The sequence below is a fragment of the Aythya ferina genome (genome assembly GCF_964211825.1).
Source record: "Aythya ferina genome assembly, chromosome: 15".
In the NCBI taxonomy this organism is placed as follows: Eukaryota; Metazoa; Chordata; class Aves; order Anseriformes; family Anatidae; genus Aythya; species Aythya ferina.
In genome coordinates, this window is record NC_140314.1 from 6,312,743 (window position 1) to 6,333,864 (window position 21,122).

The 21,122-nt window shown below is 40.5% G+C and overlaps 1 protein-coding gene across 16 annotated transcripts in view; it reads left to right on the forward strand.

The window, feature by feature from the left end:
- PDGFA (platelet derived growth factor subunit A) overlaps window positions 1-21,122 on the forward strand; it is an 86,503-nt gene that overhangs the window by 17,343 nt on the left and 48,038 nt on the right. For 7 of the 16 annotated variants that reach the window (XR_014698385.1, XR_014698386.1, XR_014698387.1 and 4 more), the window contains exons 5-6: window positions 1,942-2,068; window positions 9,934-10,107. Coding sequence is in view for 7 of the 16 variants with exons in the window: in XM_084537457.1 (XP_084393583.1) it covers window positions 1,942-2,068; window positions 9,934-10,067 (261 nt within the window). In the remaining 9 variants the exon portion in view is untranslated. Of the gene's footprint in view, window positions 1-1,941; window positions 2,069-3,611; window positions 3,695-4,715; window positions 4,830-4,936; window positions 8,173-9,933; window positions 10,108-12,757; window positions 18,476-21,122 lie in introns of those variants that run through there. The other 9 variants (XR_014698390.1, XR_014698391.1, XR_014698392.1 and 6 more) reach the window with 9 other exon arrangements.

Genomic DNA, 21,122 nt, shown 5'->3' on the forward strand with positions numbered 1-21,122 from the left:
TGATGGAGTTGAGTTCTGATAGGAGATTTTGAAACATGCTGCTTCAACCCATAGTTAATCTTCAAGCAAAAGCATTCTTCTATGTCACGGCCAGCTCTTAATCTGTTTATATGGAGATCTGACAGTTTTGGAAGATACCTTTTACTGTGGACATTTTAGTTACTGCATCTGTCTTTCTGCAACTTTAGTTTTCTGGATAAATGAAAATAGTCTCCAGATCCTGTTGACAGAAGAGGTGGTGACTAAAATGTGGATTTGAAATCCTGGCTCCGTGCAAGCAATGGCAGATCTCCCATTGACTTTAATAAGGCCAGGGTTTTGCTCTAGCTTCTGTTACTGTCATTCACAGGTCCCTGGTAGTTTTTTGTCCACAGAACCAGAAGAGTGTTTCTGGGAACTGGGAATGTGATGTTTTTTCCAGCCACCACTCTCGTTTTGTGAGAGTGTTGTTCCATTTTTAGGAGGGCCAGGGAATGGTTTTTGCAGTGTGAAGGTTGATTTGGAGCATTAAAACCCCACCAAACACACAAGTAAAGTATTACCAGGAGAGTCTGTAATTGTGAATGCTTTATTTGGTAGTAGCTGGAGGTTTTGCTTGGGCTGGACTTTTTGGCTCTGTCATTTAACTTCTTTATAGGCAACCATCCTCTCTTGTTCTTCTGCTCCCTCATCTATCTCATTTATAATGCATACCTGTGTTATGTAGTCTTCTTGTTTTCTGGGACAGACATAGTGCAGTCCTCTTTTTGTCAAATGGTAGATAAATCATTAGTAGGACTGAGAAGACATGATTTCATTTCAGTGCTTTCCATTTCAAGCAAATGGTTAGCACCCACTCATGCAGTGTTCGACACAATTGTAAACTCAACACTGGCCCCTTACACGCTGTCTAACACTCTCTTTTCTCACACTATGCTGTATGTCCTGTTGCATGGACATGACCATCATGCCTGTGACACTTAGCACAACTCTGTGCCCAGCACCCCACAACCCATCTTAGCGTCCCAGCCCAGCAGTGTTCCTGCCTCCTGTGCTGTGCCTCCTCTCCTGCTTGCTGGCACCGAGCTGGTCAGGTTTCCTCATGTTCAGTGTCCCCCCAACCCCAACGTCCTTTTTTTCTGCATTGGTTTCCTTCACATGGGAGACTTCCATGTAGGCAGAGCTTCTCCAGCATGCTCCTTCCTTCAACCTTACCTTGCCCTCCAGACTTTTCTCTTAAGGATGCCAGTGCTTTGGCCCAAAGTGGAGCAATGCAGTTGGAAGCTGTTGGATGGAACGGAGAGGAATAGTGTACCTGCTAGCCATCCACAATAAAGCCAAAGGCTGGATCCAGTTTGCAAGTGGCAGTTCCCTTGGACCTAACAACAGTGCATGGGCGCTCTTGTAAGCAAGTCCCAGTCCCTGCAAGAAGTGAGTAGGACTGAGATTACTGCTTTCTAAGCTGATACTTGGATGCTGGTTCTCTGAAGAGTTGGGTGCTTTACGTTCAGAGGGCTTTGAAGGCAACAGTTTGTGAATTATAAAATGTGTTACAAACCAACCTAATGTCTTCACTGTTAGCCTTCAGCATAAGAACAGTGGTCAACATGTACAGAAAAGCATGCTAAAAGTAGCAGTCCACAAGAACAAACACTGATTGAAATCCCTACTTAAGTTTATTGTGGTATACATGAAAAATGAGTTGCTTAAAACTTCAAAACAAAATGAATGGGAAATTGTTTTATCTCTTGGGGGAAAAGAAAATTGTTTCAAAGTGCTGAACTTGAGTAAACAAATAGTGCAATAAATGGTTACATGATGCACAATTAAGATAAAAAATGATTAGTATGCTGACATTTTGTATGGGTTTGGCTTCATTCAAAAATAGGGGTATATAGTTATCTGTCTTCAGTCCTGAACTATGTTAATGTGTCTCAGTACGTACCTCATCGTATTTTATAGGTGGCAAAAGTGGAATATATTAGAAAAAAGCCAAAATTAAAAGAAGTTCTGGTGAGATTAGAAGAGCATATGGAATGCACCTGTACATCATCAAATACTAATTCAGATTATAGAGAAGAAGAAACTGGTATGTTTTCCTTTTATTTTTGCATTAATGCTTATTTCATATGGACCTTGTTTTTATATTAGTAAAGAATGTAAAGCAAATTTTACTTCCCGTGAACTTAAGTAGAGAAGCCCCCAACTACCTCTCCATATGTTGAAGATGCAAAATTAGGAACAGTTTGTACTGGATAAAGAGTATGGACTTGAAGTTTAAATTCTATCAATTCGCATTAGGTCAGCCTTTAAATAAAAGTAAATGACCGATATTATTCAAGTCTTGCTTAACTAAGTTAAAGGTTGTCCTGTTGCAGCTTATTGGTGAACTCTGTTGCCTAATTTTTTTAGACTTTGTGGAGACAGGGTTAAGGCTGAGATTTACTTGACCTTGGGGAAAATATTAATGAAAAGAATATAAAGCACTTAGGAAAATATATTTTTTTTTATTTAGAAGTAAGGAGTTTTGAAACAACAGTGCCAGTTCCTGTTGTTTTCTTATGCATATATAGTCAAGAATTTATTGGCAGTTGTTAGGTTAAGTGTGTGTTTGCCTTCTCAAGACAACATTTAAATTATCATGGGGAAAGATTTGTGGGGAAGAATACTTATTTTCAACATGACTTTCATAAAACCACCTAAAATTGCTAGCTCAGATCCTCTTGCTAGGGTGCAGTAAATGCAGGACTTGACATATGTAGAAAGAACGTCTCCCATTCTCCTGATTTTGGTTGAAGGTAACCCCAAAAGTTGCTTTTTCTTCTGCCAGAAATTTAGGGGTTCAATAGACCCAGCTCTGAGATTAGAGTCAGTGAAGAGCAAGTAAATATAGGAGGAAAGCTGCCCAATGGTGATGGATTTCATAGGTGTCTGGGTAAGGAAGGATTTTCTGTACTGCCTCTGTCTAGCTTGGAGACATAAACCTGGTCTAAGTGAATGTAAACTTCAGTTGCTATGTACAGAGCAGAAGAATTAGAATTTGTGTAAAAGCAAAGATAGGTCTCTGCTGTGATTTTTATTGGACATAATTTATAATCCAAGCTGAGTGTTTTAGCTAAAACTAGGTTGAGTTGTGAGTAGACAAAAACACATTTAAAGTGATTATTTTTGTTGTGTGTATGGCTCGATATTTTTTCTGTCCTGTATTTGGAAAAAACAGTTCTGCTAGATCAATTGTGTGTGAAAAAATGGAGTAAAATTGGAACGGAAGAATAAAGTTTTCTAGGATTTAATTACTGATAGGAACAAAACTTGCACCAGCAAGTGGATGGTGAGCTGAAAATAGCTTAACTACAGATCTTAAAGCAAATGTTGAATACAGCATGGTAACAGTAATTATAGATGGATCTTGGAAATGACGTATGCAATGCCAACTTCGTTTATTATTTCTTTACTTTTGTATAATTACTTTGTAAACGGAATGTCAAATCAGACGTTATAAAGTTATTACTTTAATGCAAAATATAATGAGATTTCTTTGAAATGTAAACGGTTTGAGTATTTATTACTTCAGTGTTCAACAAAATGCATTACCTTAGGGCTTTTTACCAGCCCTGCCCTTATGTTAACAGGAAGGCCTAGGGAATCAGGTAAAAAACGGAAACGAAAAAAGTTAAAACCAACATAAAACCTACTGGAACTATTTGATATTCAGGTAGGACCTATATGCTGAACACCCTAATAGCACAAGTACTGGAAAACTTAATCAAATATCATCACTTCAACTTAATCACTGTTCAAAATCTTGACACTTGCTACCTCAAGGCTGCAAAGAGATTAGACTTGATTGGCTTTGATAATTCTACCTGCTGGTATTTTTCTTTTAAGCTCCACATCACCATCAGCATCTTACATTCTTGAGCTACTTCCTCTTCTTGCTTTTTTTTTTTTGTTTGTTTTCTTTTTATTTATTTATTTATTTATTTTTTGGAGGGTGCTAATACTTCAGCTTCTGAAATTTCAAGTTCCATTGCCTCTGCTTTTGTTTCATTATTATTGATTTCTGAGGTCAAAGCATCACATAATAATGCATGAATGAATTGCCAGGTTACAAACTGTTGTATTCTGAGTCATTGGCTGTAAAATATTGAGCATATGTACATGGTAAATATTATTATATGCATGACCATCAAACCCTTGTTTTGGCATGAACTGGGATTGATTGTACATGCACCCGAGGTGATCTCTTGATCTGCCTACCTGAGAAGGAAGATGCTTAGAAATTCCATTTTTGTGTTGCAGGGCCCTGTGCTACTTACACCAGAAAATTAAGATCTTTTTTTTGGTCTGTTCAGTCTCAGTAGGATGATGCCAGTCACTTATCAAAATTCATCAGTTTTTCAGTGTAGTGAAAAACTAACACCCTCTCAATGCAAAAATGACTGAAATCCTTTGGCCAACATATTAGCAATGTATGATGATGGCAATACACATTCCAAATTAAATACAGAGTTTTCATTGCTTAATGACTTGAAATTATGTAAACTGCAGTGCTTGCAATCGATTCTAGTATTTGGAGCGGGAATTATTTGAATTTTGCAGTGTATATGCCTAACGCCTGTATGATGGTGAATTTGATTTCAAGCACCTATTTTTGCACATAAACTCCCAATGGCAATTTTCATTTATACTGATGTATCTTTCTAAAAAATGCTAAACTTCATATCCTGTTTCAGATTAACAGGTATTTATTGGGAGTAGTATGATAGAAGCAAAGATTTTCTAAAATTCAACTTTAAAAGTGAGCATGTAAACTCAATCAAAACAGCATTTAGAACTTCTTGTCCCAGGTTAGTGACTCTTCATGCAGAACAGTTTTTTTTTTAAGTCATCTACTTAGAGGATAGGACCTTTGATTCTAATCATAGAGTTATTGTATCTTTTTTCTCTCCTGCAGATGTAAGGTGAAAATAAGCTAGAAAAAAAACTTCTCTCTGGGACATGGATGTACATGGTTTGTTACATTCCTGAACCTACTATGTATGGTGCTTATTGACTGTATACTTTATTTGTTCTCCTATGTGAAAAAACTGGCTCAAAAGAACACTTAATGAGAACAAAGAGACAATGTACATTTGTTTAATGTGACATCAAAGCAAGTATTGTAGCACTCTGTGAAACAATAGGAAGCTTCCCTGTCCAAAAAAGAAAAAAAAGAAAGAAAAACAGAAAAGAAAAAAGACAGTTGAATGAATGGAGGATACCCAAAGTACCCAAAAACATGACAAAAATCTAAGTGAATAGTGGACTTCTGTCAGAGCAGTCAACGGTGCTTTACGTCAAGAAATGTGCCTGCGTTCTTGATGAAGATGGATGGATGCTGATGGACTTCAGGCACAAAAAAAGCAGGAATGTATGAAATGATCAAATGCCACGCAAACACTATAGAACAATACATCCTTGCTTGGTGGTGTTTTAAAAGTCTATACAAAAAAAAAAAAACAACCTTCTGGGGAGCCTTAAGTGGATTTTTTTTTTTTTTTTTTTTTTTTACACCATAAAGTGATTATTAAGTTTTCTTTTTACTCTTTGCCTAGCTTTTTATTATCTCTTGGACTACATTTGCCAATAACACATATAAAAGACTGGTATAACAATAAGCAGAACACAAAACATTATGGTATTTCTCCTAGTGGGATGCAAACTAATGAGATGTATTAAAATAAAAATGGTATACCTATGCATAATTTTCTAGACGTTTCTTGGTTTATGTTCCCCAACCTCCCCCGTAATTTAAAGCATTACAAAAACAGAAAAAAAAAAAAAGAGAGAAAAAAAAGAGACGTGCGTAAACAAATCATAGGATATCCATGCAGAAATCCTTCTTTTTTTTTTCTTTAAGACTTATGCCAGTTGCCTACTAGTGATATTGTGTTAGCAATTGTCATTCTTATCAGTATACAGATACTTTTATTTCACATGTTGGAGCTGTGTGAAATGTACAAATTCTTGTATCTGCATTGTACAATGTCATGGTGGCATGGGAACTACCTTGCTGCAAATATTTGAACAAAACCTAAAGTTCTTTATTTTTGGTAAAATGTTATGCTTTATGTGTATTCAACAGAAATATGTGTTTTTGTAAAGGTGAAGTTTGTATTTTTATCTAAAAATTAACAGTTTTATATACCTGAGAAAGCCTGCTATGTTTTCTTGAACCAAAAAAAAAAAAAAAAAAAGAAAAAAAAAGCATTTTGTGGTCATATTTTTGTAGTAGAATAGCCCAAATAACATCAAAATCTATTTTAACTATAGCAGGGCAGATAAAATACTCTGGCAGAAGGTCCTGTATTTTCAAAGTGCCAAAGGATTAAATGTTCAGCTCCCCATGGATTTCAGTGGGAGCCACATGGCTAAATCCTTCTTTACTGCTTTGGAAATTTAGGTCTGTGCCAGATATGACATGGCTACTCACTTGGCCAAAATCACTGCCCCACCCCAGTAGTTTGGATTATGTACCCTTTGTTTTATTTGGATTATCTCACTGGATATGTAAAATGAACTACTGGTTTCTTTTCTTTGTGAAACATCTACAAAGAGATGAAAGAGTTTTCTCCTCTTAGTTTGGAACGACAAAATGTTATCTTAAGACAGTGTTTCCATTCAAATCAAAAATATCTTCAAATGTGAATGAACTACAGAACCTTAAAACAACAAAAGAGAGAGATTTTTAACCTTTCCATTTCTTTAAATATAGTTCAAACATCCTCCTCCCTTTTCCCCCTCCGTTCCAGTAGCTATGTCCAATTTCAACCAAACAAAGCAATGTTAGCTAACAGGCATTATTGGCTTCAGATGCTAATGCAGAGATAGAGTTAGTCACCGTTCTATTTTGTGATCATTTTCCCAGTGTATTTGTTGAGCACCAAAACTGGAAATACATTTAACTACGATTGTCTGTGCTTGTTTTCCACTAAGTGTACTGTTCACAATGTTATGCACATGAATGTATGTGTCTGCGTTTAAAAAAGTGTATAAAATGTAATTTATATATTTATGTTTCAGTGGGATGCCAATAATGTTGCTCCGTTCCGTTTTTGTCTAAAAGATATCTAATGAAAAAAAAATCATTTATCCATTAAAATCATGTAGATGAAAAGCATTATGTGACCCACTCAGACACTGTGCAGATATAAAAGGATGTCAAAGTCACTTAAGTGGAATAATTTGCCAAACAACTTTTTGAGAGTCCTTTGGTTGCACTGGCATAAGAGGTTGCATTCAAGTCTGTGGGCCAGATTCCCTGGAGTAACTCTGTTGAGTATAATGGAGCTCTGCTGATTTACACCACCAGGGAGTCTGGCCCTCTGTTAAAGTCCTGGAAAAGAGCAGGCCAAGGCATGCATTTTACTGGTGCCAGCAAATAAATTTGTTATGCCAAATTCAGCAAACCAAGCGGGAATGAAGACTGAACAGAGTCTTCTCCAGTAGTCGTTTGTTTGAGACTTGTAGTGTTGAGTTAATTTTGTTACAAGGAATGAAACGCACATGAGTCTTTGCTCTCAAGCACAGTGTTTATATGGCATGCAGCAGAAAACACAAAAATCTCAGGGCTATATTCTCAGCTATTATAAATTGGCAAAAGTTTTTGATTTCAGCCTCCCCTAAGCTAATTTACATCAGATGAGGATCCAGTCCATGGTTTTAAAATATGAGGAGTAGTGTCATGACATAAGTATCATTTACTGTTGTTCGGCTGAGATATTACCCGCCAGCTTTTTGAACATTACAGGCTATGGTGTTAGTAGGCCTTCTTTGAGATGGCAAATACAACCAGAAGGAACAGTAACATTAAAGGTTGTGACACAGGAGACATCAATTCAAAGTTAAGTTGGACATTTCAAGGCCCATATCCTCAGCTGGTGTAAATCACCATTGCTCTGTTGCCTGCAATGGAGCTGTACCAGCTTACACCACTTGAGGGGCTGGTCCCTCATTCTTGCTCATCCCTTTCACTACTCGGTCCTGCAGGGATCTCAGATTGTTGTGTACTGTTAATGTAATCCTGTGTTCTCTAATACTTAAGCACAATAAGTGAATATAAGAATGAGTGTCAGACTTAACTTTGAATGTCCAAGCTCTGAAATGGTTTGTTTCACCATTGTGGCTGTAAATTAAACAGTTCTCTGTGCATTTGTGAATGCCGTGTCATATCTTCTTCCACTGTTGGAGCTGGACTCCATCTGGACTTTAGAATGCAACATGTGGAGTGTTAGAGGGAAGGGTGTGAGCAGTTGGAGCCGCCAGATATGTGTTGAACAACTCTGTTATTCATGGGGTGGAGGGCTAGTGGGGCACTTAAGGAATGAATTTAAAATGGTAGTTGTTGAAAGTCATGTTTCCGTGCAATCCTTAAATATCTTGTCATTTTTTGTCCTTGCACAAACCAGGCAGAGATTTAGGGACAAAGTGTTTTGGCAAAATGTTATTCCGTTTACATTCTACAGTCACTTCCTCTGTCCAAAGGTTCAGAAGTTGTTGGTCTGATTTTGTGGTCTTTTCTGATTGAAAAGCATATTTGGAAGACAGTGCCTGAAAACAGTCTCCATGTTATAATATGATGCATGAGTGTTGATTCTCTAGTCAAGTCATTACGTTTAATACTGTGCTTCATCTTTCCTGAGCTGCCCTTCAGTTGCTTTTATTGAGTGAAATCAAGGAATATGTGCCAGTTTTCTTTCCTTTTCTTCTGTTCTCTGTCCTGCTTGGCATCTGCTTTGTTAGTGCGTGGTGGCTGAAGGCAGTTGCTCCTCTCCAGCCCTGGAGGTTTCCAGGCAGCTCTGGTTCTTCTATATCTTTGAGCTTAGGCTTTTTACTCTGCTTGGAACAGCATCTCACACATCTCCTCCCTCCAGTGGGCTTCAGTATTCCAGGTTCTCTCGGCTGTCTTCCTTGGGTCCATATTCCTGTTCTGTGGGCTGTTTTACAGCTATTTTCTGCCTGACTTTCCCATCTTTCTCTTTCTCAAGAAGGATTTTCCCTTCCTAGGTTCTTTCTCATCATATATCTCTTCGCTCTCCTCCTGCCTGAGAGAACAGTCTTTGATCTGTTTATCTCTAAATCAATTGCTTTATCTAGGCATGTGCCCTGAGATCCTGTCTCCCAGGCCAACAGGCCCATAACTGATCCCCCACGTGAAAAACAAATGCTCTTATATAGACAAGCTTTTGTGGAGAGGAAAAGATTCATCTTTGCATTTGGAAAAATATTCGTTACTGAAGGCTTGCTGCTGAAGCTCTGTCCAACTCCAGTAGCAGTGTAACTCTGGAATAGTGGTGTTCAAGCTATTCCAGACATCTGACAGTTCAATTAAAATTCACTTTCCCTTCATAATTTAATTTGAAAGTGTACCCAAAAGCAAAGATGAAGTTTCAAAGCTCCCTCAGATTTGCATGCTCATATTTTACAGTAAATTGAAGGAAATCATGTTTGTGAGCCCCTTCCACGACTTTGAAAATCTTATCCTGAGTATTTAACTTATCCTCTCTTGGGCTGAAAATCTTGGTTGCTTTAAAACAGAAACAAAGCAGAGGTACATAATTGTTTTAAAGGAAGTTGTTTTCTTGGTGTTTCTAACTCCACAGCTTCTAGACTAGCAGATCTCTAGATAAAGATTGTTTAAACCCTTGAGGATCCCACTTATGTGTGCTTTAATTTCAGGTAAAAGAGAGAAGCCCATCAGTGTTTTATTCCCCAAAACTAAGCCTATATTTTGTATTTTTTATTTTATTTAAATAATTACTGTGTGTTTTCCCACATTTTAATAGAAGGTATTATTCATGTTTGAGCTTTTCTGTGCTGCTCTTTGCTGTAGTGTCTCACTGCAGCACAGCCTTGAACAGGTTTGTACTCATACCCCCTCTGAAATAAAGAACTATTGTTATCCCATTTTAGGCGAGACCGAGGCATGGAGAAATGACTGTGCAAGGTCACACAGCAAGGCTATGGCAGAACAAGGGATAGGACTCAGATCTGAGTGCTCATCCAGTGCCCTAAATCACACGACCATCTTCCCTTTCCAGGAATGAATCCTTGCACCCTTAGAGCTAAATACTGAAAAGATTGAGGGTAAGTCATTTTGCCTAATTATTGTGCATTGGATACATGATCAAAAACCACTGCCATATCAAAGAATGTAGTGACGGATGCAAATCCAGCTTTCAGCCCATGCACTTATGCAGCCTGTTATGCTATCATGAACTGGTCATTTCCTGCATTTCTAAGGAGTCAACCTTTCGTGACTTTGTAGTAAAAATTACGCACATAGAAAAAATGAAGACTCATATTTTATGGGAATTTGCGAAAATTCAGTAGACAATTTTTCATTGTACTTCTCACATCATTGTTATTCATTCCTTTTATGGTGTGAGTAACGTTTCCTAAGGGAGCTGTTTTTATCATGGGCCCAATCCTGAATTCTTTTCCCAGGCCCTAACATGGAAAAACACGTTTGCCCTTCTTCAAACTAGTGCCTAAACATGCATGTAACTTTGGACAAACATCCCACTGACTTTGGGCAAACGGAGCAGAGTTGATGTTTATTACTGTTTTTGTGCAGAGTGTGCTTTTCTGGCACAGGGTTGGGGGTCTTCTTGTCCTTAGAGTCTTGAAGTATGTTGGAAATAAACCCAAAGAGAATAGCTAGGAGAATTCCCTTCTCTTTTGCTTCCATGGAGGTTGCCGTCTTGCTGTATTTGTTATTTTCTGAAAAACTATTTTCCTGGCATGGGTGGATTCAGGACCACCATTACTAATGCCAGTGATCCAGTGATCCCCTTTAAGATGATCTGTTCAGGTACATCAGAGAACATAATTTGAAAACTCACAGTCATATCCATAACAGAAAAATTTGAGATGGGAAAAAGAATTAGATAAAAATTCATGTGAAATGTGGCACATTTTAGGTAAAAAAAAAAATGAAGAAGAAGAAGAAAGTGCACAAGATCAGAAGACTGATCATTCATTTTTCAGTTGTGGAATGTTATCAGTCCCAGTAGTCATTCTAATTATTTGCTGCATCAGGCCAAATTATGTGCTGAATTAGCTCAGAATCACTACAACACATAAAAAGTTATGGCTGGTTCTCGTTGAACTGCTACCTATTATCATGGCATATGACTGTAAGGTGGGGCCCACAATCACAGTTGTAAATCAAAGAACGAGTCATAGGTTAGGTACTGTTTTCCTTGGATATTGTCTCTAAGTTTGTTTTCTGTATGCTAGTTTCTTGAGGGATGTTTGGTGAGCTTTTCAGTTAGGTGTAAAGCCAAGAATACGTAGTTCCCAACCTGAAAGTTGCACAGTCATCCTTCCAAGATCAGGCCTGTTTTGGCCTCTGTAAACTAACTTTGACCTTCTGTAATGAAGGCAACTGGTTTTACTGTCCATCTTTGAAACTGAGAGTAGCTGTTAAGACCAGGCATGCACAGAATAGAAACACCCAGAAGTGCAGATGATCCATGGGGATTAAAAATCATCCTGATTCTTGAGAAGAACTGGAAATTAGTAGAAGAAAAGCATTTTAGACAGTTGAAAATCCCACCCTGGCTTATTTGGCAGGTGAAAAAAGAATACAGAAAATCTACTACATGTAGTGATTATTCAGTGACAAAATAGCTGTTGATAGAAAATGTTTGTGCTTAAATCTTTCAGCAGTTAATAATCATCTTTATAGACCATAATACCTGAATACTTCACTTATCGATACATCAGGGCTTGGATGGACTTTGAGACATATGAAAATGGGACACTCCTTAGGCCAATGGTAGCTAGCTCTATGTTCTAGTAACTGATCAACCAATTACATAACTGGCCAGATCACTAACTTACAGAAATAGATACAACCCTATTGACTTCACTAGAGATGACAAGTTACCTGAGAATTGACCCGAAACTCTTGACATGAAGCAGATAATGGTTTCATATTTTGCTGTTTAGTGTTGTAAAAATAGAATCATTTCCTGGAGCAGTTAAAACAAGAAAATCTGGAAAAGCAATTTCCCACAGAGACTCATCCACCCTGGAATTTGCTAAGGTCCCCGGATGTGAACATGTGCTGTTAGAAAACATAAAACAGCAACTTTGTTTAGGGAAGCCTCTGACCTGTCAAAAATGCAAAGCATTCATTACCAGACTTTTCCTTGGCAATTAGTGGGTAGAATTACTCATAGAAATTGTTTTGTTTGCTCATGAGGGGAGAAGCAAGACATAAATTCGAGATATCCCCTGTTTGACCACAAGAAAGAAGACTCTGTTCAGAGGGGGCCTGTGGGTGAAGTGCTGAGCGGCCTCAGATCCCTTTGGGAGTGAACTCAAACTTGTAGACCGCACTGAAGTATCAAGAGCACTCCAGAATTGCTGGAGTTCCTGGCTGTGACATTTTTTTCAGTGGTCTAAGGGACTTCAGCATCTGATCCTAATTCTTTTTTCAAGATTTTCAGTAAACCTCAGCTAGCTTCAAAATCCCTCTCTCTCTGTTCTGCAGAGCAGCCAATTTTGACCCAGGGATGTTGCTTCCTTCCCTAGGCCATGGCACTCAAACCTCAGGTTTGCTTTCTGCTGTTTGGTGAAAGTGTTTTCCAGCAGTGACTTTTCAAGTACCTGTTGCATGCTCAGTTCACTGCTGAAACAGCCTGATATTTCAGATGGGGCTTCCTCCTTGCTCCAGCCATACTTCACCTTTTCCTTCGCACTTTGGTTTTTCCTCTCTTTTCTGTAGAAAGGTGATGCTGGTTTAAGCTGAAGACCAGGGGAGTTATAAGAGGCCAGATTTTCTGCTCTGAGCCCTGCCCTGCTGGAGCCTGATGCCCAGCTGTGCCTGCTGTGTGGAGCCAGAGAAGGAGGGAGAGATGCTGCAGCACTTCAAGGAAGCCAATATATGCCTCCTCATGCTCGAAAGGTCCTGTATGAAGATGCATCCTCCCTGGCTGCCACCAAGCCCTGCAGTTTCCCCCTTTTCCCCTTGCCTAGAGGACCCGTTTCCTGACGCTGACATGTCCCTCGTGCAAGGGAGGGTCTCATACTGCAAGACGTGGTTGAGGAGAGGTGGTATCTACTTAGCAGCAAGATTCCCATGGAAACTGAGTGCTCTGTGCTCACGCACTTGGGAGGGAAGACTCTTCTTGGTCCAAACTCACCCATAGCAAATTGAGCTGCTCAGAGCTCTCATTGGAGCAAGGAAGCTACTAAAATATGTCTTCAGGATCTGAATTCTCCCTTGACTGCAATGGGTTTCCACCAAAAAAAAAAAAAAAAAAAAAAAAGCGACAGAAGCAATTTATCACAGTTAGAATGGTTTCTTCAACAAGCCACGTATAAGTCCTGCAGGTTAATGCTCAGCTTGTGCATTTTACTGATGGCCACAAATGCTGCTTTTAAATCATGTTGTCACGATTTGTTCAGGGATTTCTGTTTCTCTTACGTGCACTTCAGAATGGTTTGCCTAACAGCTTGTATCCATTTGTTGTGAAGAGCCTGCTGGCCAAACCAAAATGCTTAGGCCCTGTCTGTATATCTAATGGGAGTTTGGGGACTTAGCAGCTAGGTTTAGCAAGTATAAGTGTTTCCCATTAACTCCCTGCATTCCCCTAAGTTGTGATTCAGTAAGGTACTCAGTGGAAAGCTGAACCTGAAGCACGTGAGATGTTTCTTTGAAGTTACTCGTGCTTCAAGTTAGGCATGATCTGAATTGGCTTGATGAACTGAGGGCCCAAATAGCCTGCTGCGGTAACAGTGTAAACATGATGTTTTCCTTTTGTGCATTGCTCGGAGTGATGCTAGTTCCAGAAATGGTCTGCAACCTTTCAGGAAACTATACCATAGTACTGAAGGACAGCTTTAACTTTTCAGTGGCTTTCTGTCAGCAGTTCTGCTACGGTAGAAAGCCCATAGATAGCAATGGCTGCCCTCTCTGGGCCTCTGAGGTCTCTCCCTTCCTTATTTTCTTCAGCATGTTTCTTTTCTAAGGCAAGTGAAAAAAAAATCCTTAAAAAAATCATTAAAAATCTTTAAAAAGGTGGAAAATTAAGCAGATCATATCATCTTGATTCCTCTATCTACCTTAATTAAGGAGAAGTTTGCCAATAGTGATCTGGTATTTCCTAAAACAAGCATACATGAAGAACACTTTAAGTGACTTCAAAATAATTTGCAGACTAGATCAGGAAAAGATAAAACCAGAAGTGGAAACTTCTAATACACTTTATAGCTCATTATTTACAGGAAATACATTGTTGCATAGGATACTAATGAATTTTGCAGGATGGAATTTCCAAAAAAAAAAAAAAAAAAAGTACCTTTTGTACCTTAGAAGAAAGGCCTTGGATCTTTTAAAAGTATGATAGACACACTGTGGCTAGAAAGATTCTACCTCTGGGAAAAGGCTTTCTAAAGTTTCAAATGTGTACACTGTTGTATTTCTGTAGCAACTTCCTGGATGAGCTGCTGAAAGGTGGTAAAGGAAACGGTAGATTTCTGTCTTGGTTTCAGTTGTCTTGTTCTACACCTGAGAAGGCAGAACACTGCATTGCATATCTGCAGCTGTAGGGAGAACAGCAGAATCACATTTGAATATGAAAGGATGAACGTGGTGAAGCTGGTACTGATGTTCTCTATCAGCTAGCGAGGCCAGGGAAGTCAGGGAAGCAGCATGGATACTCAGGTTTACCAGTGACACTTGCCTGAAAATTAGTATTCGCCTGATTCTTAACTAACTTGATTGAAGAAATAATCCTAAAAATCTGTTTCTGGACAAGGACCCAAATCCCAAGCTACTGGATTTTCTGCTAGTGAGTTGCTGCTCCTCTAGGCCTCAGAGGCATTGTGACACACAAGTATTTCACGGAGATCCTGTGGATGACAAACAGCATAGTGTCACACGATTTAAATTGTTCCCTGGTGTAAACAAGCCCCTCGGTGGTGGCTAGAGAGCTGAGGGGTTGTGCTGTAGCTCATCTTGTGGTTTCAAGTGCAGATGTGCTGTCCCAAGGTAACACCAGCTGGTGTAGGGAATATCCCCCCATGGGGGATATTTCACTCATACTGCACTCACATTGCAAGGGCAGCTTTGCTGGAGGTTTGAACATACTTCAGGCAGCAGGGCATTTGCATCAGGACTGAAGCATCCAGGCAGTGAAGATTGAGCATTTTTTTTTCTTAAATACAGGCTAAATACTTAAATATTAGGTTAGCTGCTCTTTCTATCTTTAGGCACTAAGATACCTCTAAACTTGTGGCTGCTGGAAGGCCATCTTATTGAAAACCAAGAAGCATTGGCCCTTGTAAAAATTTCTACTCATGCTTGAAAGTGAGGTTTAGGCTCCTAAGTCATGAAAAGGCTTTTGGAAATGTTTGTATTTGTCTTCCTGTTTCCCTATAGATCAACCTGCTTGGCCTGAACTGAATGTATAAATAATAAACAGCTGAAAGACAGTCTGATTGCTTCTTTTTGAGTGTTTCCCTTATGGAGTGCTTGGGGTCACATGGCATCTACTATGACCTTAAGGACCTGGTTTCTGGAGGCTTTTTTAAGATGCTAACAAACCCCTCATTTTAACTAGCCATCAAATGAGCCAGTCAGTGGTAACCATTCAGGAGAGGCATTAGGAGAGCGTTCTTGCTGGGATACAAGATGGCTCTGTCCATGTGCTGGCCAGGCATGAAGGGCTGGAAAACTGTGTGGTGGAAGAGACTATTAATCTGATTTTCCACAACTTTCCTTGCAGCTGCATTTTTGAGGAGAGAGAGAGAGAGATGGCTAGGCTTGCAGTAACATGTTGTGCCGTCATAAATGCTACAGCCACCATCTGTTTCCAGCCCACGACTTGAAAGAAAACTGAGCAGTAATCTCATAATTCACATGAGCATTTTACACTTGTGAACCCTTCCCAACCTTTGTCTAATAATGAGGGGAGTGCATGGTGCTAAGGTTCGTATTTTTTCCTGCACGTATTAGTGTTTATTTGTATGTCTCTTTCTGTTTATTTTATTTTTTCCATGGGCCCATAATAAAAAATTCTCTGGGAGGAAAATCAGACCAGTTCTACAGTCAAAAGAAATATAATGAAGGCAAAAGCCCAATTCCATTGACCTTGCCGCCAAAATTCTCCGTGAGGAGGTGCATTTAACATTCCTTGCTGTGTTTGTCTTAGCTACTTGTTGATTAAAAGAAAGACATTAGAAAGTGAAGAGGCAGGTTGCTGAACTGCCCTTTTCCCAGAAACACTACTGCTAGAATAGCTGGACATGCGCATTTGAAAACTGCACCATCAGATAGGATGGTAATGGTAGGTTGGATTTTAATGAAAACAAATTCTTCTGCTAATCTTGGCTTCGGGCTGGCCCACCGTGGGATTAAGGATACCACCTGCTGTGCCAAAGACATGCTCAGGTTCGAGGCTGCTGGTGGGTGGGAAGAACAGACATCTGAGAGTGACGCTGGTGAGCGATTGCAGTCTGTCCTCTTGCAGTGCCCTCGGGGAAGGCAGAGTTGAGATCGTGTAGTTGGTGGAAATACTGCTCCTCTTCAGCCTGAAAAGCAAGGCTAACGTCATTAAGGATTTCTTTCTGACTGTTCCACAAAACCAAGGGCTGCTGTTTCTCTCATCTTTGGACCCAATTTGCACGCCATCTCCTAGCACAGCTGAACTGGCTGAATGAACTCCTGCACTCCTCTGGCCTTAGAAACAATGACTTCCAGCATCTCGATAAGACTGCAGAGCAGTTTAAGGATGAAAGGGCTTCTCATTTCATATATACCCCACTGCTGCTAGAATTGTAAATCCTTGATGGACTGAGTTTATAGCAAACTGCTACTGCAAGCAGGTGAAATATATTTTGTGTTGTCATATGTATGGTCAAACTGTTCAAGAAGCCACCAAACAAAGAACTGAGCTTCTGATGGGAAACCAATCTCTTTCAATTTTATTGAAAAATAATAAATACCTATCAAATAAATGAACTTATTTTGACATGTGACACCTGTTGGGTGATCCTCAGTATCTCCAAGATGTGCCAGTAAGTGAAAGAGTGTTTCCAGCTGTTGCCAGGTCCAGCAAACATGGCATGAAGTTCCACCAAAACAAGGTTTGTAGGCTCATTAGGTTAAGGGAGTAGATCCAGACAGCCCCTTTTTTACCACTACTTGCTATTCTGGTTGTGTTTGTTAAGGTAGCAAGGGTACACCCACACAACTCAGCTTTTTGGTCCCTTCCTCCCTACAGAAGCCACATCCAGCCACATTGACCTCTGTTTGAATCAATGACAAAGATTCATTAACCCATATCTTTCTGTGGTCCTTCTGACAGAGTTTTATCAAATTTTATTATTGGTGGGCCTTTGGGGTCTAGAAATGCCTATTTTGGTGCTTCGTGACAGTTGATGAGCTAAAAAGGAGACAGTAGAATCTCTTCAAGATGATAGCAATGTGAATCATGTATACTCCTGTATCATTTTCCCACAGAGTGAATTGTCCTGAAAAGTTAACTTATTTTTTACCCAGGCTAATTGATTATAGGCAGGGGGTGCTGGGAGCTGTTGGATTAAATAGTCTCTCCTCATTTACTGCTCCCATCCTGCTGGATTCAGTCCCTGCTGCCTCCCACTCCCTTGTCTGTAGCTTGCAGCCGCATCTGAATGCTCACGTGCTGGTACAAGCCTTCTCCCTGCCCTCCTGCCGTGCCCCTTGCTGTCCTTGGAGCTGCAAGCAGTTTTCCTGAGGCTAGGTTTCACATGAGAGGGAGCACATGAAGGGCAGCAGCAGGGAAGGTCTCTGACATGAAATTCCCAGGAAAAGGATTTGCACATTTTATGACCGTTCAGATGGAAATGCAACGGAGCTGAATTATTACTCCTTAATCCTGCTTTCTCACTTTCCTCCCAGCAGCCTCCTCCCCTCAAGCTTAGGTAATACAGAAGCTTATAAACAAATCCCACTGCATGAAAAATAGCAAAGGGGGGAAAAAAGGGGACCTGGGTTAGGGCTGTGATGGATAGACAGGTGGAAGGCAGGCACCAGAAAGGACGATGAATGGTAAAAGCCTTTGATGGAAACACTAAAGAGCTATTGAAAATCCAAGGGGTGGGGGGAGGGAGGAGAAAGAATAGCAGGAGGAGGGAAAGCAAGGGAGCCGTGCCCCCCTCCCCTCCACCCTCTTTCTCAGGATGTTGAAAGTATTTGTCCTTCGTTACAAAATGATTGAACTGCCGCCAGGCCAGGCCACCCTTCCAGCCATTGCACTGGGAAGCTGGCATTTCTGAAAGCCTCGTTGCCTCTCAAATTTTATAGCTTTCCCTTTTGTGGGAGTTTTTGTTTTGTGCTACTTGCAAGATTGTTTTCAGTTTTGCTGCATATCGAAGAAACTATATTTTGTTGCTCTGACCAACAGAGTCCAGGTAATGAAAGGAAGAATTAAAAAATAAAGGCCTGTTTTTATCAGAATATCCAGCTGTCTGCCTTTTATTGAATCAGAATTTAATGCATTTGGTATTCATGATGTTGCATTAATATTCCTTCGGTTCATTTCTAGCACTTTTTGAAGGAGGAATTTCATCCTGTAAATAAAGCTTCTGCCTTATTGATGTCTGTGTGTGTGTACAAAAGCAGTGCCTGTTCTTCACAGACATGAGTAGTAAGAATGGTCTGTTGTATCATAATAATAATAATAATTATTATTACTATTGTCATGAGACATGCAGGCAGCAATGGGAGAAGGTACTCTTTCCCCTTTTTAGAATGGACCATGAACTTCTGGGATCTCCCACCTTTGTCCTGTGAGATCTACAGATGGAAAGAACCATTAAAGATTCACATAAGTGACTGTTGTTGCTGCTAGAGGATGTATTTATATCATGTATTTATATGCGTATGTACTTATATAAGCTTGTGAAGGACTAAAACCATGTGTGTACTCCTGAGAATTAGATCCAGATGTCCAGATAGCCACCCTCTACACAGGCTCTTGTTAACCAGGTGATGACCCAGGGCCATGGTGCATGTGTGATGCCACCCATGTGCTGTCACTGTCCGAGAGGTGCAGGCAGGGTGAGCAGGGCCCTGGCTGTCCCGTGTTAGCTGTGCAGGGCGGCTGCATCAGCTGCATCCTCAAGGGCACTCCTCTGACAGTCAGCTGTCCCTTACCTCCAAGATTAGATTGTGGGATTAAGTCTTTTATGGGCTGGCTATGCTGTATAATTAAAATAGGCCTAGGAGAGGCAATACGCAGCACATTCACATCTGAATTTGGGGAGGAGGGGCGGAAGGAGGAGAGGAAAGGGAAACTGTGCTTGATCATAAACACCCTGCAGCTGACAGAAAATCTCTAGTAAAGTAACTTTGCAATAGCACTTTCCACCTGCACATCCTCAGTACCTGGCTGCTTCCATTATAGTTTTCAGTACCCCTGAGGGAGGTTCCTGTGGCTTTATCCCCACCTCCAGGAGAAGAGAAAGGGTAAGTGATTTGCTCAAGGTTAAATGGGGAGGCACTGGAGATCGTGCTTCAGTCTCCTGCCTTCAAAGGAATTCGCCGCAGTGACCAAAGCAAACAGCCCCTGCTGCTACAAAGCCGGGCCGTGGCATGTCATTAACACTTTGTATCTGAGATGCTGTGTCCTCAAAGGTATCTCTGTCCCTGCAGACAAACTCTTAGTTCTTGAGCGTGGGTGAACGCTTGTCATGGTGCCAGGGTGACACAAAGTCTAGAAATTATGATGGCAATTCAGGTCATGGCATAACGGGGGAAAAATGCTGCCTCAGAAGTGTCCCCGTTTAGTGTCACTGCTAATGATTATTTAAGCTGCAGGACATGACAGATGCAAAGATCAGGTTGTAGCTGATATGACTCATGCCTTGAAATAACATTTTCCCTTCTTACATTGTGAAAATTGAGGAGGTATGGGAAGTGAAGGAAAATGGGATTTCCCTGGAGGTTAAAGATTTTCCTTTAATCAGCTTTCATAAAGTTAATTAAATGTTTGGAACAATGGCTCAGTCCCGGGATCCGCCCGCTCTTGCGTAACCCTCTCACAATACCGTTTTCACTTTCATGTTTATTTGCCAGCATGATTCAAAGTGAGAGCTGAGCAAGACTCCCGCTCCGAGGAGCTACTTGGCTTTTGGGAGAACTCGGCTCCCTCTGTTACATTTCCCAACAAGATAAGATGCAGACTCTCCCCTCCTGAGAAAGGGCAGCCAAGAGGGCTCGCAGCACTTTCTGTACCATTGCTATCCTATCTGCAAGTGGGGATAATAAAAACTCATCGGCTTTATAGAGGTATTTGGAGGTTGGTGCATATAAATATATACCCACCCATGAGGAGAAATAGGTGTGTGTCAATAGAGATTGATACGTGGATAGACGTATTCTGGTTAACGCAATATATCTCAGTGCTACGTGTTCCTTGACGTTTTCACTCTTCCTGTAGGGTAATTGCTCTGTGCCCATGGGAACCATAATTTCCAGTCCTTCAGGCAATGGGTTGAGTGTTTCGTGTAACCCAGGCTTGTGTGACACACACTGAGAGCCTGAGGGAAGAGAAAATTTGGGGAATGGTTCATAGGTTCATGGGACGACACTGATTTCCCCAGTGACCTCACCCCATGAAAGCAGGAGCTATGCCGGGCAGATTGCCATAACCCAGAAGGTCTTGGTGCCAAGGAGGTCTGTCTGTCCTGGTGGTCTGAGATGTGTCTGTGTGTCCTAGAACTGCTCTATCAACGTCATCAAAGCACCCAGAGGCATGTACAAGGGTGTGCAGGTGGGCAGAGCCACAGTCTGGCCATCTTTTAAGCTGGAAAAGGTTTTATTCAAAGAAAAGATTTTTGAAACTTATGAATGTCAGGCAGTATCAGAAAAAAACAATCAAATAAGGAAACTGTCCCGTGGTGGGGACAGTAGCTCGGGGTGCAGGAGGGCACCTACATCGGTGCAGGCTCTTGCTTCCCCAGCAACATGTTAACATCTCCGCCAAAGCTGTTTAAACACAGCCAGCCACTAGCCATGCAGGCTCTCAATGGCAGTTTCCCTGTTGACACAATGCTTTTGTCTGCTCCGAGGAGGTGCTCTGCAAACATGAATGTTGGACGGT